Below are 14703 nucleotides of genomic sequence, written 5' to 3'. Positions count from 1 at the left end.
TATCCAGACAGGCCCATTTCTTTAGATTTTAACTCCAGCTCAGTATTTTTTTTAAAAAGCAAGTAATATTCTCAATAGAAACATGAGAATAATTCTGAGAAAATGTAGGTGATTAGGCCCTATTAAACAAACACATCAGTAAAATAAACATTACCTTTTTATCTTCAAGATGCTCAAGATCTGCAGTGTTAAGACCATTTTTGTGACGATGTCCTAAGACTCTGAACCGCAAAATTCCAATCGTATCTACAACTGGGTTTCCATCTGCTACAATTCTACGTTCCTTAATCTCCAGCAAAGTGCCACACGCTCCAACCCTGAAATAACAGTCAATGCTTGTGGCTTTTAAAATCCACTGAGGGTTTCATCCCCCACCCCTACCCCCACGAGGGATTTGAGTGGGAGGGATGTGGCTGTGGCGTCAAATGCTCCCAAAAGGACACCATATGGTAGATCATCGTACATTTGTGATGAGTTTTTACATTCATTTGTATAGTGCGGTGACTGTAGTGGTGGTGACATGATGCGCACAAAATACACAGTAAATGCTGGATACATTAACTACACACTCACACACCCACAGTGCATGTCAAACTGGCCAAGTCTGAGTAAGATCAACAGGTTTGATCAACAGCACTTTCCTGCTCCGATACTGGACTGTAGTTTCACTGGGTGAAGGGTCTGCGTAATCATTTTATCATTTCTTAAAGCCATTTCAAAATAACAACTTAGAAACAAACCTCACTAATGATCAGGGATTTTATCATCAGGTCATGCACTAATGAGTGTGATTTGATTTGTTGGATGTGTACGATACAAAGGGTATGCTGAGGATGTATCTGCTGTGAGGTAAGCAGGTCCCCCGGGACATGGAACCTTGAAAGAAGAGGGGTTTGGGCTGGTGGATTCTAACAGGCCCTGCTTGCCATTTAACAGAGATAACTCATCTACTCTGGGTCAGGATATTAGTTAGACTTGGTCCTATTGTATAGTCCTTCACGCTCTTTCTTCTTTCTTTGGTGTCTATCCATACAAGACAGGCAGATAAGCAACCCAAGGAGACAGCGACAGGACTGATAGTTCGGGGGGGGGGTGGGGTTGTGTGGGGGGGGGATGGGTGGGATTTTGGGGGCAGGGGGTGATGAGTAGTGAGCCATTTATGACAGGTACAGGGGAAGGGCAAGGGCTCTAAATGTATCTGAGAGAAACTACTGAGAGGTGAATGATGGCTAAAACATGATAGTGGGGCAGAAAAAGGAAAGAGAAATGAAATGTAGTAAAGAAGAAAAAACATTTATAGGTATACAGTGAACCCTCGTTTATCACGGTTAATCGGTTCTAGACCCTACCGTGATAAATGAAATTCCGCGAAGTAGGATTCCTTATTTGTAAATCAAATATTTTCGTAGTTAGAGCATAGAGGACATGAAAAAACACCCTTTAGTCACCATTACACTCGTATTACCCAATTCATTAAATGAAAAAGGGAAAATACAGTAAAACATTTTGGACATTACCATTAGCATTTATTATTTATTATATTATTTATGGCATCAAGCGTGTACAGTATGAGCCAATCAGTGGCAGTAGTGACAGAGCATGCGCTGTTATGCAAAAACCGCGATAGGGTGAAGCCACGGAAGTCGAAGCGCGAAGTGGCGAGGGTTCACTGTATATAGTGTGATAGCTACATAATCTGGGTAAGATATGGCAATATATGTTAACAATAATAAGGGTTTGGGGAGAGAGAATGGATAAAGGGGAGCAGATATCAAGGAGGTCGAGGAGGAGAACCTTTAGAAACTGTGGTCAAGTGTACAATACTGCTTGATGTGACTGAACTATGGACTGTTACAATATCTGTAAGGGCTCCCAACAAAAAGATTTAGGAATAAACAAAAATAAAGGAGACTGTAATTTACCAACCATGGGGTTGTTTGGCTCTTGTTAAGTGTCACTGATATCCTAAGAAAATTGAACCAAAGGGCGCAAAAACAAAACCTAAGATCTTGTGTTCAAAATGGATTCCACAGCAACAGCAGCAAAATTGAAACAAACGCGGGGCTTACTTGAGTGTGATGCCTGTGCAGCTGAAACCTGCCAATGGGCACAGGGCTTTTTTTTTTGTCCGTAGTCCTCCCCTCCCCTCCCTGGGATGATAGAGCTGTCTACGAAGACTAGCGACCCAAGTAGCGACTGGGGTTTTCAAAGCGCGTGAACGGCCATCTACATTACAACTCTATCGACCTTTCCCCAGGGCTGGAGGCGTTAAGACTACGAAAATCAAGGCACACAGAGCCAACTAGTCCAATGGACTAACCGTACACCCACATAGCATGACCTAGCTTCCACTCTACCAACTGCTCTGAAAGGGGTTGCAAAACCAGAGTAGGAGAAAAAGGAGGCACAAAACAATGTTCTCAGTCTGTTTGGTGGGTCAGAGAGAAAGGGGGTAGAAGCCCTCAGTTGGCCTTCAAGAGCTGCCCCTTCCATTATCTGGATTGTGAAGTCTGTCAAATGCCACGACTTTTTTATAAGGCTGTCATTTTCTGGCCGTGGGGACGAAACCTCAGCAAAGCAATATTACACAACTGGAAAGTTTGGCAAGGGTTTGTCTGTGCACAGCTGGGCTATGGGAAAGCTGCAAGCAGAGGGCAGTGTGAACACGAGCTGCACTCAGGAAAGGGCCACTCTCAGCAGCGGCCTCACAAGCAAGTTTGAAAGGAAGCTGTGGGAATGAGTCTAACAACGCAGCTGAGATTAGAGGGTGCACAGCCTGCGAGGTCTGCCCTGGGGTGTAATGGGAGCCACTGGACATTTTCAAGCACATCCTCAGTTGTTCATGCAAAAGAACAAATTATGCGTCTAATCCAAATCCTCTGGTGTATTGACCATTCTTACCCCGGATTTTCAAGAGGCGAACACATGGCAAACCGAGTGGCACCAACTTCCCGGCATTTTTTAATCAGAACATGATACTCAAACTCGCTGACGTAGATCGGACGAATGATGGAAGGGAAGGCAATGGTCCCCAGGAAGATGGGAACTTTTCTGGTCACACTGCAAAGTAAGGATAATTGTGAGCCTAGGTACCCAGTCTCCTACAGACACAACGAAGCACTCACTCAACATTGCAGAAGAACAAAAGCCACACACCTTCAATTTCCTCACCTACAAAATAAATCAAATTCTCAGGACAGAGTGAGTCTAAGCCAGGGCCCTAGCAGGTCATCTGGAGTTTCCCGCCAAGCCCATCTCTTACTTAACATGGGGAGTGGGAAAGATGCCTTCCTCTTTGACTATACTCAAAGCCTACAGAACATATACAGAGAATGTCTATACTTAAAGGGACGCGGGAGCTGTCCCAAGTAACGAGCAGAACAGGAGAGCTGCGAGGTCTCTGTCGTTAAAGGCTATCATAACATCAAACTTTTAACGTTAAATGAGAAAATACCATCATTTCACATGAAAAATTTAATGTTTAATGAGATGAGAAAAATGCCATTATTCATTCCGACATGGTGATTGAAAAGGTTATGAGGTCAGCTGAACTGTTAACCCAACAATTGTTTTAAATTGACTAGTTGTGCCACAGAAGCAAAAAATGAGGAAACTGCTTTCCCCCTAAAGATGTACAGCCTCAAAAGCCCCTCAAGTACAGGACTGAGAGGAGTCAGAATTGACTTAATGACACTGGGGATTGAATGCACTATTGCTTTCTTCCCTGCAGTCCTAAATGCTCCAGGGTTTTCTTCCCTCCACCCCCACAAGAAATTCCCTCACTTATCTGAGACCTGGTGACACAGTCATCTGACTTGTTGGTTGCTAAATAGAAGTTAGTTAGAACCCACCCGCTGCTCGATGGGATAAAAACGACGCTTTCTGTGCCTGTAAACGTTTACTATTTCAGAAACCCTAAGATGAGGTTCCCACACGTTGAAATGACAAGTTGGTGTGGGCGATTATCTAAATCCAGAAAGCAATGACATAATTCAGTTGAAACACTTCAACTCCTTGCGATTAAATTTCCATAAATTCTTTGCACTTAATTTCTTGCCACTTACAGATTTCCAATCATCTCTGCCAAAGCAGACTTCCAAAGCAGACTGTGATGTTATCAAGGATTTCCTTCTTCAAGCAGAACTCAACCAAACACACAGAGCATGAGCACTTACTTCGGCAGTGCCGCCAATTCTTCCTCATGAATTCTCGTCCTATCGGACCATGCATCTGGCAGGTAACGATGCAGCAACTCCTCAGTCAGTCTCGTTTTAATGAACTTTCTGCTTTCCAACAGCTACAACAGAAGAAAAGGTTTAATGTCAGCGGCCAGCCACACCACATGGAAATTGATCCTAAAGGGAAAAGCCCTCTCTTCCCTGTCAGGGAAGTTCAACAAGGAGGCAGAGAGGGGTGGGTTGGGGAATGAGCACAGAGGGGGAACAGAGAACCTTTACTATGCGATGAGGAGAGGAGGTGCTGATGGACTACTTCCTTAATGGCAGTGAGAGGACAGGAAGTGAATGAAATAAGACTTAACAGGTTAATAGGCGACAAGAGAAAGGTGAACTCATCTTGGAGAGTGAAAAACTTGGTTATGAGAAAAAAGCAATAAGGATGACTACCAGTGTTTTGGCTCTAAGATTTTAAGAGGTGCATTTACACTTTACAATTTAAGCTCCCTAATTTTATGGTTTGACGAGGTTTGTAGCATTAGTCACAGGTCACATGCAAGATGCAACAGTGGATTCTACCAAACACGGAGAAAAGGGGGCCAAAGGGACTGTGGAATTCAAGTTGTATGTGAAGGGAAGGCAGGTGGAGACTAAATAAGAAAAAGTGCTAAGAACAAAGAATTGAAGGGTTACGATGTGTTCAAAGAGCTATTCCCAGCGAACCATTATAAATTGGGCTCATCCTTGTAACCCTCCATCAAAGGATATAACTGCAGCTGGAAAGTATTCCGGGGGTGGGTGTTAAGAAAATGAAGACCAGTGGTCCCTCAAAGGCTTTGAGGGTGTAGGAGCATGGAGTGCAGTTTATGTTGTATTACATACTAGAAGCAATCTAGGGGCTGGGAAACCCTACAGCACCCTTAGTAGTATGTCACCGGTCTTTCCTCCATGCTCTATCCAGGTGGTGCCACCCATTCTGGCTGTTCAGTATCTCCCAGGACCAGGTAGTTCGTTCTGCTGCTCACCTGCTCGCAGAGTCAGTGCCAACTTGGCTGCACTTACCACCAGAGGTGCGTTCAAGTACACAGGAAGAGGTACATATAAGGTTCTATGAGGAGGCTTCAAAGTTTTGTGGAAAATGGAATTCAAAGGCTATAGAATTGCCCCCACAAACTTTGTGAAGCCCCTTTGGATGCAGATTTTAAGTTACCATATAGAAGAGGCTCAATCCTCCTCAGACATTGCTATCTGTGGGGGTCCTGGAGCCAATCCCCAAAGGATACCAAGGTAAAACTGTGCAGCTATGAGCTACAACAGAGCAGCTGGGTCTAGGAGTGGGTCAGGGACTAGCTCAGAGCCCACAGCAGAGCCATGACTGCAGAGCTAACAGGCTTCTGTGCCCTTTTCTTTGGTAACCTGCTGCACATATGGGGCTCCGTATTATTTGTCACAGTACTTTGTCAGCCCCACATATACTGCCGAGTTTCTCTTTGCACATACAAGTGCATGGTTCAACCTTTGGAAACAACTCTAAGGATGGCAGTAGCAAAAGAACTGGTAAAAACCGGCTTTTACTGGATACACAATGCTTCCTTCTAATCATGATGACTAAAGACATAGGTAGGATCCTTTCATTGACTGTAGTAATGAAAGTATTTTTTTTCTTTTTATTTATTTTTATTTTTTAACATTTTATTAGGGGCTCATACAACTGTTATCCCAATCCATACACACATCAATTGTGTAAAGTGCATTTGTACATCGTTTCTCAAAACATTTTCTCTCCATTTAAACCCCCTACATTAGGTCCTCCTTTTTTCCCTTCCTCCCCACTCCCCCCTCCCACATGAGCCCTTGATAGTTTATAAATGGGTATTTTGTCATATCTTGCCCTGTCCGACATCTCCCTTCATCCACTTTTCGGTTGTCTGTCCCCCAGGGAGGAGGTCACACACAGTTCCATGTCATCGGTTCCCTCTTTCCTACCCATTCTCCCTTTACCCTCCCTGTTTTGCCACTCACACCACTGGTCCTATAGGGCTCATCCGTCCTGGATTTCCTGTATTTTCAGTTCCTATCTGTGCCAGTGTACCTCCTCTGGTCTAGCCAGTCTTGCAAGATAGAATTTGAGTCATGGTAGTGGGAGTGGGGAGGAAACCTTTAGGAACTAGAGGAAGGTTGTATTTCTCATCATTGTTACATCGCACCCTGACTGGCTCATCTCCTCCCCGAGACCCCTCTGCAAGGGGATCTCCAGTGGCCTACTAATGGGCTTTGGATCTCCACTCCGCACTCCCCCCATCATTCACTATGTTAAGATTTTTTGTTGTGATGATGCCTTACACCTGATCCCTTCGACACCTCGTGGTTGCATAGGCTGGTGTGCTTCTTCCATGTGGGCTTTGTTGCTTCTGAGCTTGATGGCCGCTTGATTACCTTCAAGCCTTTAAGACCCCAGACGCTATACTTTTTGATAGCCGGGCACCATCAGCTTTCTTCACCACATTTGCTTATGCACCCATTTGTCTTCAGTGATCCGTTCGACACCCCGTGATCACACAGGTTGATATAATGAAAGTAATTCATTTGGCATTTTGTTCACAAAGGTTTCGGTGTATACATACACAATGCAACTGATAATTCATGCCCATGTAATTAACTTGAGAAAGTTGAAGTTCATGAAGGCTCTTCTGAAGGTCCAGTTATGACCATTTATTTTAGTTCACTGTATTATAACCTTATTTCTGGGAATAGTGCAAGCCCATGTGCAGGTGCCATGTACCTATCATTCATTCAGCTAGAATTTTTGGAAGGTCCTATTGGATGGGTTCTGATCCCTGTAGACAGTGTCTCTCCTTAAGAAGCTTAAATTCTCATGACAATCTGTAGGCATTCACACAGCCCTTTCACAAGGCCGAGTTGAGCAAGGAAGTGAATCAAAGGCACAGAAATATGCATTTTACTCTTCCAAAAACAGGCAAATCGTCTCCATGCAGCAATGTCCTTCAGCTAGCAGGAGACAGAATGCACTGCAATGTAAATCAGAACAAAAATCACCAAAAGAAACAGACTAAAACATTAGGGCCTGTCTACCATTATGACAACAACTGATATTCACCATGATGAGCCAGAAAATATGCAACTGAACAAAGTATGAGTATATAGTGCTTTAGAAAGGTTAAACTGTAACAGCTCATTTTAATAAGTACCAGCAATAGTGGGGGAAAAATACTTTTTCTAACTTCATACTGTTTATTGGGTGAAGATTTACAGAGAAGATCCATTTTCCATTCAACAGTTCATACCCATTTTGTTTCCTATCAGTGATTGCAATTTTCTCAACATAATATGACCTATCCCATTCCTTCTCTTTCCTGTCTCCCGGTCTTCCCTTCCCTTCCCTCACCCAGCTGAGCTGTTTTGGGGAACTACTCCCTTTTGAGCTCAGCATGGTTGAGGAGTCTAAGGAGTGCATACTTGGCGTTACTGTTCCTCCCCTTCCAGACCTGCCTATTGTTTGGCTGCAAAAATTGTAATTTAAACTGGTGTGTGAAATATCTCTTCATACCATGTCATACAAGACCAATGGTCATTTACCCAAAATTAAAGATGAGACACGTGGGGGGGGGCAGGGAAATTATTTGATTGGTGGCAATAGGGTAGAAATGGGGAGAAAGCAGAATCTGTCTGTCACAGAAAAACGTGTGAGAATTGTTGAGAATGAACGTGTTGTATACTTTCACCAAAAACACAGCAACCCATTTTTATTATTTTTCTAGTTTTATGGAAAGTTAGTTGGTACTGAAAGGACCAGAGTCCAATGTAGTTAATATAGAATTCAGTATTTGAGAAACTGATCAGGAGGTCTTATTCCCATTAAGTGTTGTTTCTAAGTGCTATACCTGATGCAAAATCCAAACCCACTGCCAGAGAGTCAATTCTGACTTACAGCAACCCTAAAGAGTTTGGGATAGAACTGACTTCCTTGGGTTTTCCAGGATGTAACACTTTACAGATTAGAAAGCCTCACCTTTCTCCTAAAAAGCGACTGGTGGTTTCAAACTACTGACCTTGCAGTTAGCAGCCCAACACATAGCCCACTATGCCACCAGGGCTCCTATACCTAATGCAGAAGGATTAAACAGCTTATAGCTCAGTCACGTATAACCGAAATAGGCTTCGGGTTGGATCTTGCTTTTCCTGGTTTTGAGTTCAGACTAGACAGTAACAACCGACAGTATACTAAAAAGGACTCGGCTGACCTCAGGAATGCCTTCGTCTTGGATCTTATGCAACCTAATTGAGCAGTGTCCGTCAGACTGCCTGAAGAGGAGATGCGGGAGGGCCACACCCTACAGCACACATGAAAGACGCCATAATGCTAGCAACCATTTATAAGTCACACCTGAAAAGGATGCAGTGATATGCTCATTTCAGTAGAACCCAACTTGAACTCATTCCTGAGATATTCCTTGAACTACCTTTTCGTAGAGGAAAAAAGACCCATCAAATTGTGTGGAGAAAGGGAAGCTTCTGTAACAAGAGGGCGGCAGGAGAAAGCAAGGGCCAAAGCCAAAGGCATGATATGAGGATAAGAAGAACACCTTCCCGTTTCACAGAATGTACTTACATCAGCAACTGGTTCTCTGCACAGTGGGCAACATGGAACCTCATCAAGGTAGCAGAGAAGGCACCTTAGGCAAACCGTGTGTCCGCAGGATGTAACGATGGGATCGAAGAGCAACCTTAGTGGGGAAGTCAGTGTTTTCAGTGAGAAAAGTCCAGAGACTTTAAATAATCGTCTATTTATTTAATGAGGATTCATTCTGCAATTCCCATACACTACGAGAACTTATTCACACCCACTTCTATTTTATAATCTCTCGACAAGGTTTGAGAAAAGAAATCAATCGTTACGGCATTACTGGTAATTTCTCTGGTAAGAAAAGATCCCTAGGTTTAGGTATAGATAGAATCCTATTGCCACCCTACCTCATGCAATGTGGACACGTAAGGTCAGTTACATCTACTGAAAAGCAATCCACAATTTCCGAGTCCATGCTGGTTTGAGGTAAGGACCCTCCATCTGGAAAATGTTTAAATGATGAAATTAACACTTGAACACCTGAAGAAGAGCATGCAATAAACATCATTTCCTTTGGACAAGCTGCTTTAGCTGGTGATGAAAACATTTTCTAGGAATGTGAATAAGCATTGGACTTTGACCTCGATGTCTCTATTTTTGACTATGAAGGTATTGCAGGAGCTCCCATCTGCAATGTTCTGTAATGTCCCAGCTGATAGGCTCACTTCATTCCTAATGGCGTCTCAAAGGGCCCAATGAGTTCACTGCTGAGGGCCTGTTGGATCTCAAATGTAACCTTTAACAAATATGATTTCATGGTGCATTTTGAAAAGTTGAATAGTTTTAAAGCTACAGAAAATCAAAATGTGTGCACATCTTCCACAACACGAGTCACTCACAAAACATCTTCCCTTCTTAATAGAGTTGAAACTGATGCTATGGCAGTTATTTTGGTTCATACTTATAAAAAGTATACAAAACATTGTACCGATCAATTCATTCCTGTGGCCATGTACAGCATTAAAAAAAAACAAATAACACGGTTTATATAAGACTATCTGCACAATATGAAAAATTGTAACTCATAAAAAAATTTTTAAGTGGCTGATGGTTCTTCTTCGGTTCCCCAACATTCTCATCATTTAATACCCTATCTCCCCCTCCACTTTCAGGACCTGAGGTTTTGCATGCTGCAAAAATGACCAATAGGTCCTTGTGATGTAATGGTTCCCTGTGAGGCTCATAATCGCAAAGTTGGCAGTTCAAAGCCACCAGCTGCTCTAAGGGAGAAAGACAAGGCTTTCTACTCCTGAAAAGAGTTACTATCTCAGAAACCCTGAGGGGCAGGCAGTTCTACTCTGTCCTACAGGGTCACTGTGAGAGGGAGTCAGCTCCATCACACAATAGGATTAGAGGGATCTTACGGTGTATTTAGCAAATAGCTCTACTATGGTGAACGGATCTGCCAGAAGGTTTAACAAACAAGTGAGTATCAAAGGTTTACTGACCCTTCTTGGGAGTTTCCTCAACGGTGTTCTGGTGAGGTACTTTCTTTGAACCTCTTGGAAACTGTCTCTTTAAAGCAGCGGAGGGGGGTCTGATGTAAAGGAAACTGTCTATTTCTCTGTCATCTTCTTTTTCGAAGGTTAGACTGTTTAGAAAAGATTCAGCTGAGTTGTTGCTCTCAGACGCAGTAAGTTCCATGTACTGAACCTAGGTAGTAAGAATAAAAAAAAAGAAAAAGAATCCTATACACTACATCACAGCATGAAAGGAGTGGGGGGAAGAGTCACACGGTAGCCATCTTGTAAATATTCAAAGAAAAATTGTACTTCCTTTTGAATCTCACCTATTTAAAGAAATGAAAGCCTTATCTTCATCTTCACGTACATGTACTGTACACATGCTGTTTACAGTAGCATTAAAACATTTGCATATCCAACCTTAAATCATTTCTGTTAACCAAAATACATCTGTCTCCTGATATTCTAGATCACTGAGAGGTTCTAAAGTTCTTTGCTATATTCATTTTCATTGTTTCTACTGACTTCCTTTGGAATTTTCAACTCTTACACCGCGGAGCTATACAGTATGATCATGAGAAATACTGCAAACAGACGTCACGTCATGCCGCTAAAACATGGGAGTTACATAAAAGCTGAGCCGGGATTATGTCGACTACCACGTGCACTTCATACCCCATAAATCCCTGCATTATGGTCTTGTGCCTGCGAAGCCTGGGAACCCTCGGTATGGTTGTTATGTGCCAGCCCATTGCTTGGTGATTGCTGCTGACAGGGAGGGGCTGGACTGGGATGCACACTTGCCGAGTCCGCAAAAAACAGCTCATACAACACCTGTAAAATTGAGAAGAAAAACATTTTAAAACATGTTTGAATAAATATGGAACATACTCTAAGGACTCAGAGGACACCAAACAAGCTTTAAAACGTGAAGCTATGACCATGTGCATTCGCCAATCTTAAAATTCAAATGGTTTTGAAACCAGATGGAATGTTTTAAGCATACTAGCTCCCAGTCTCTTCCCATGTCACACCTTGCCAATGATAAAATGGGACCATTATAACTTCCCTCGGCCTGGCCCTTGCATATCTGCTACGCAAAATCTCAGGGATCAGAGAAAAATGGGTTGTAGGGATTCCTCCATTGAATGTAAGCTGAGATCAGTCATAGGACTGAGGCATATCTAAGAGACGGCTCTATTGATGAGGAATCTGAAGAGCCACGGGACAGAGAACGTTAAAGGAAGTGAAGCTGTAGGCCCAGGATTCTAGTCCAGAACAGGCGGCCAGAATCACCAGTTAGGCATTCTGCCTGCCACGCAGAAGGATGCCGAGGACACCAATAGCTGGAACGAGGCAAAAAAGAGCGGCTTAAGTCCACAGCACGGAGCAGCAGCAACTTCAGCAGGGATACCTGTGCCCAGCAGAGCTAGCTGCGTGCTGGTGGCTAATAGGGATGGTGCCATGTTTCGTGAGTATCAGCAGGCTAACCATGTCCGGGGGCATTGCGGAAGACATTTCCCCATGGGAAAGTCACCCACGGAATCCTGGAAGGACAAGCAGCAGCCAGAATCCATAGTGCCTACACTGTCCACATGCTATCTCCCTGACCTTGGACTGGATTTCTCACAGCGCGGATATGAGATGTGTAGGAAACTCAGATGGGACAAAGCAGGCACAGGGCTAATTTACCCAGGCAACTCAAGATTCAAAGTTATTTTGATGAGTGGAGATGATGGCCAAAATCTAGTAAGCAGAAATTTAAAGGGATTAAAAATGGCCAATTGCTTAAGAATTCAATGGTTTTTTGACTAAGACAATTCTGAAAGAAAACAAAATGAAACCAGTTATTACATATTGGCCAACTAAATGCATACTAAGAGCCAATTATGCCTATGGTATCTGAGCAAAAAAATAAATGCACCCAGGATGTGGACATGAGAGAAAAAGCTGCATCACTATTTGTAGTTACCAAACCGAGATGCTGAAACCTGGGGTATGTACACTTGAATTGCCCCCCCCCCCAGTAGGAAGACTAGACTAGAGATGTACTATGAGAACAAGATGCTTGTCCTAAAGAACAAGTCCAGGCTAATAGAATACCTATAGATGTACCATACTATACCCACACCACTGCTGTCCAATGGATTCCAACTCACAGGAGCCCACGGGACAGAGTAGAACTGCCCAATAACATTTCCGAGACGGTCAATCCCTAAGGAAGCAGGTATGTTTCTTGCACGGAGCAGCTAGTGAATTGAAAGTCATCTTTTGGTTAGCAGCCATGTGCTTGAACCGCTGCACCACCAGGACTCCTAGCTAACATCATCAACCCCCCACCCCCACCCCCCCAAAAATCTAACTCCTGGCCACCAAGACGATTCCAACTCATGATAACCCTATAGGACAGGGTAGAACTGCCCCTGGGGGTTTTGAGACTAACTCTTCACAGGAGTAGAAGGCCTCGTTCGTAGCCATTCTCAACTCTTTATAGTGGTTTAAAAAGTCGAAAAGGCCCAAACCACTGCTGTCTAGTTGACTTTCACCCACAGCAACCTTATATCGTGTGGTTTCCATGATTCAATCAGTAAGCCTCAATTTTCTCCGACCCTGGGGCTGGTAAGTCCAGCAACTCTGCCGCATTGCCACCAGGGCACCTTTGGATATGTAAGAGGAGGAATGGATTTATTGTTCTGTTGCTCTAGGAAATAAAGCTGCAACTGTTAAGTGGGAATCACAGGGTAGACATATATGGAGTTGACCAACTATGTTACAGTAAGCAAAAGAGTGGAAAACCAAGGGTCGGTGAAGTACTACTGAGTAAAAGCATGGGTAACCGAGCCATCGAAGCTTTTTTACAGCACAGATTCCAACAACAGCAGTGACTGTGATCTCCCATGAGTGGAGCTGGGCCAGAATAATAGCTATTTCTGTACTATGCTGGCAATGCTTGGCTAGAAATGTCCAGCTGAATTGATCTGTTAGGTGTCACTTCGTCAGGTTCCTGGGCCAAACTACAAAACCCGAGACTGCAAGCTCCATAGGGACAAAACCCAAACCCTTTTGCCTCTCCAGACTCACACATCAACCTTGCCTCAACGTCACATTATTTCAACAAAACTGGAAGGCACGCATGCGGTCTCACCAGAATGTATTAGGCTTCATCTGTGGGCATACATACAGAAGTTCTAAAATGCATTCATGTCATCGTTGCTAGTGCGTGCTTTTAATTCCACTGTCAGGAATGATCAGAATGGCAGTTCTGATGTATTTTACATGTAAGAGTTACCAGCACGGACCCCAAGACTGTCAGACATGGATTCTCAGGAATGAAATCTTTGAAAGGAAATCACACCTTCTCTGCTTCTTTCTTCACGGGGGTAAGATCAGGATCGATGGCAAGGCAGTAGAGAAGCTCCTTCAACATTTCTTTACTTATTCCCATTTCAGAAAGTATTTGAGCTCTTACACGATGTGCCTGGATTTGCCAAAATACAAGGTACACCACACCATTAAAAATCAGTCTGGTACATGCTTGTATGCCAATTTGTTTTGATTTCACATTGAGTAAGAATAAACAAAAGCCCACCAAGAATGGCTCTAGCTCTACTCCACTCCCCTGTGCCTTGGACACCGAATAAAGGTCTACAGCGGTTCCAACTAACAGGCTAAGAATTGCCTGCCCACCAACATTAAATTAATCATGGTTACAGGTCACTACTGTACTCTGCCTGCAAGTACTTTATAGTCTTGAGAAGGCAGACATTTCTCAAAATTAGAGTAATACAAAGCACAGCATACTACCATGAAAGAAATACAAGAGAAATCAGTTGTTTCCATTACATTGTTTTTGTTTTAGAGAGGCCACTATTTTCTTAGATCTTTGAGAATGTCATCACTATTCACTAGCTCACAAGTCATATTTCCATTGGGATCTAATGTTCACTATTCTAACCTTTCTTTTCTGGATGACTGATCCCCAGTTGGTTGCTCATAATTGGCAGTTATGTAATGTCAACTTGAGTACTGGGGTGGAGTCTAGCCTGTCAATCAGGTCACAGCCAACGATGCCTCAGTATGGGCATGGCCTTCTCCTGAGGATTCTGGGAACTTCTGTCTTCCTCCCTGCAGTTAACACACACACTCTACTGCACATTCTGCTGACTAGCCACAGGGAGCCATGCTGATGGCAGCCAGAGCCCTGCAGCTGGAGGAGCCACATGGAGAGCCACACCAGCATTGAGATGCTTCCATAAGACTTTTCACCAACTGGCCTGTGATCTTCCTGCTTTCAGCATCACTGCAGATGCTACTTGAGTCTGTAGAAAGATGTATGGACTAATATCGGACTTATGAACTTGATTTGAACTGGGTCGGGATGTTTTTACTCTTGGATATAAAACTCTCTTTTACACACAGT

General features: G+C 43.4%; 1 protein-coding gene across 1 annotated transcript in view; it reads right to left on the bottom strand.

Annotated features, from left to right (window-relative positions):
* The window catches only part of LONRF2 (LON peptidase N-terminal domain and ring finger 2), a 24807-nt gene that overhangs the window by 8478 nt on the left and 1626 nt on the right, over positions 1–14703 (bottom strand). Inside the window, exons 2-9 of the mRNA XM_045283928.1 lie at positions 13639–13761; positions 10959–11117; positions 10269–10473; positions 9168–9261; positions 8806–8920; positions 4176–4297; positions 2902–3060; positions 155–317 (exon numbers count right to left, since the gene is read on the bottom strand). Of these exons, the coding sequence (XP_045139863.1) occupies positions 155–317; positions 2902–3060; positions 4176–4297; positions 8806–8920; positions 9168–9261; positions 10269–10473; positions 10959–11117; positions 13639–13728 (1107 nt within the window). The 5' untranslated portion in view covers positions 13729–13761. The remainder of the gene's footprint in view (positions 1–154; positions 318–2901; positions 3061–4175; positions 4298–8805; positions 8921–9167; positions 9262–10268; positions 10474–10958; positions 11118–13638; positions 13762–14703) is intronic.

Source organism: Echinops telfairi, unplaced genomic scaffold (assembly GCF_000313985.2).
Source record: "Echinops telfairi isolate 266 unplaced genomic scaffold, ASM31398v2 ScPeMD7_7467;HRSCAF=8505_1, whole genome shotgun sequence".
Classification (NCBI taxonomy): domain Eukaryota; kingdom Metazoa; phylum Chordata; class Mammalia; order Afrosoricida; family Tenrecidae; genus Echinops; species Echinops telfairi.
This window is presented reverse-complemented; position numbering and strand designations above follow the sequence as displayed.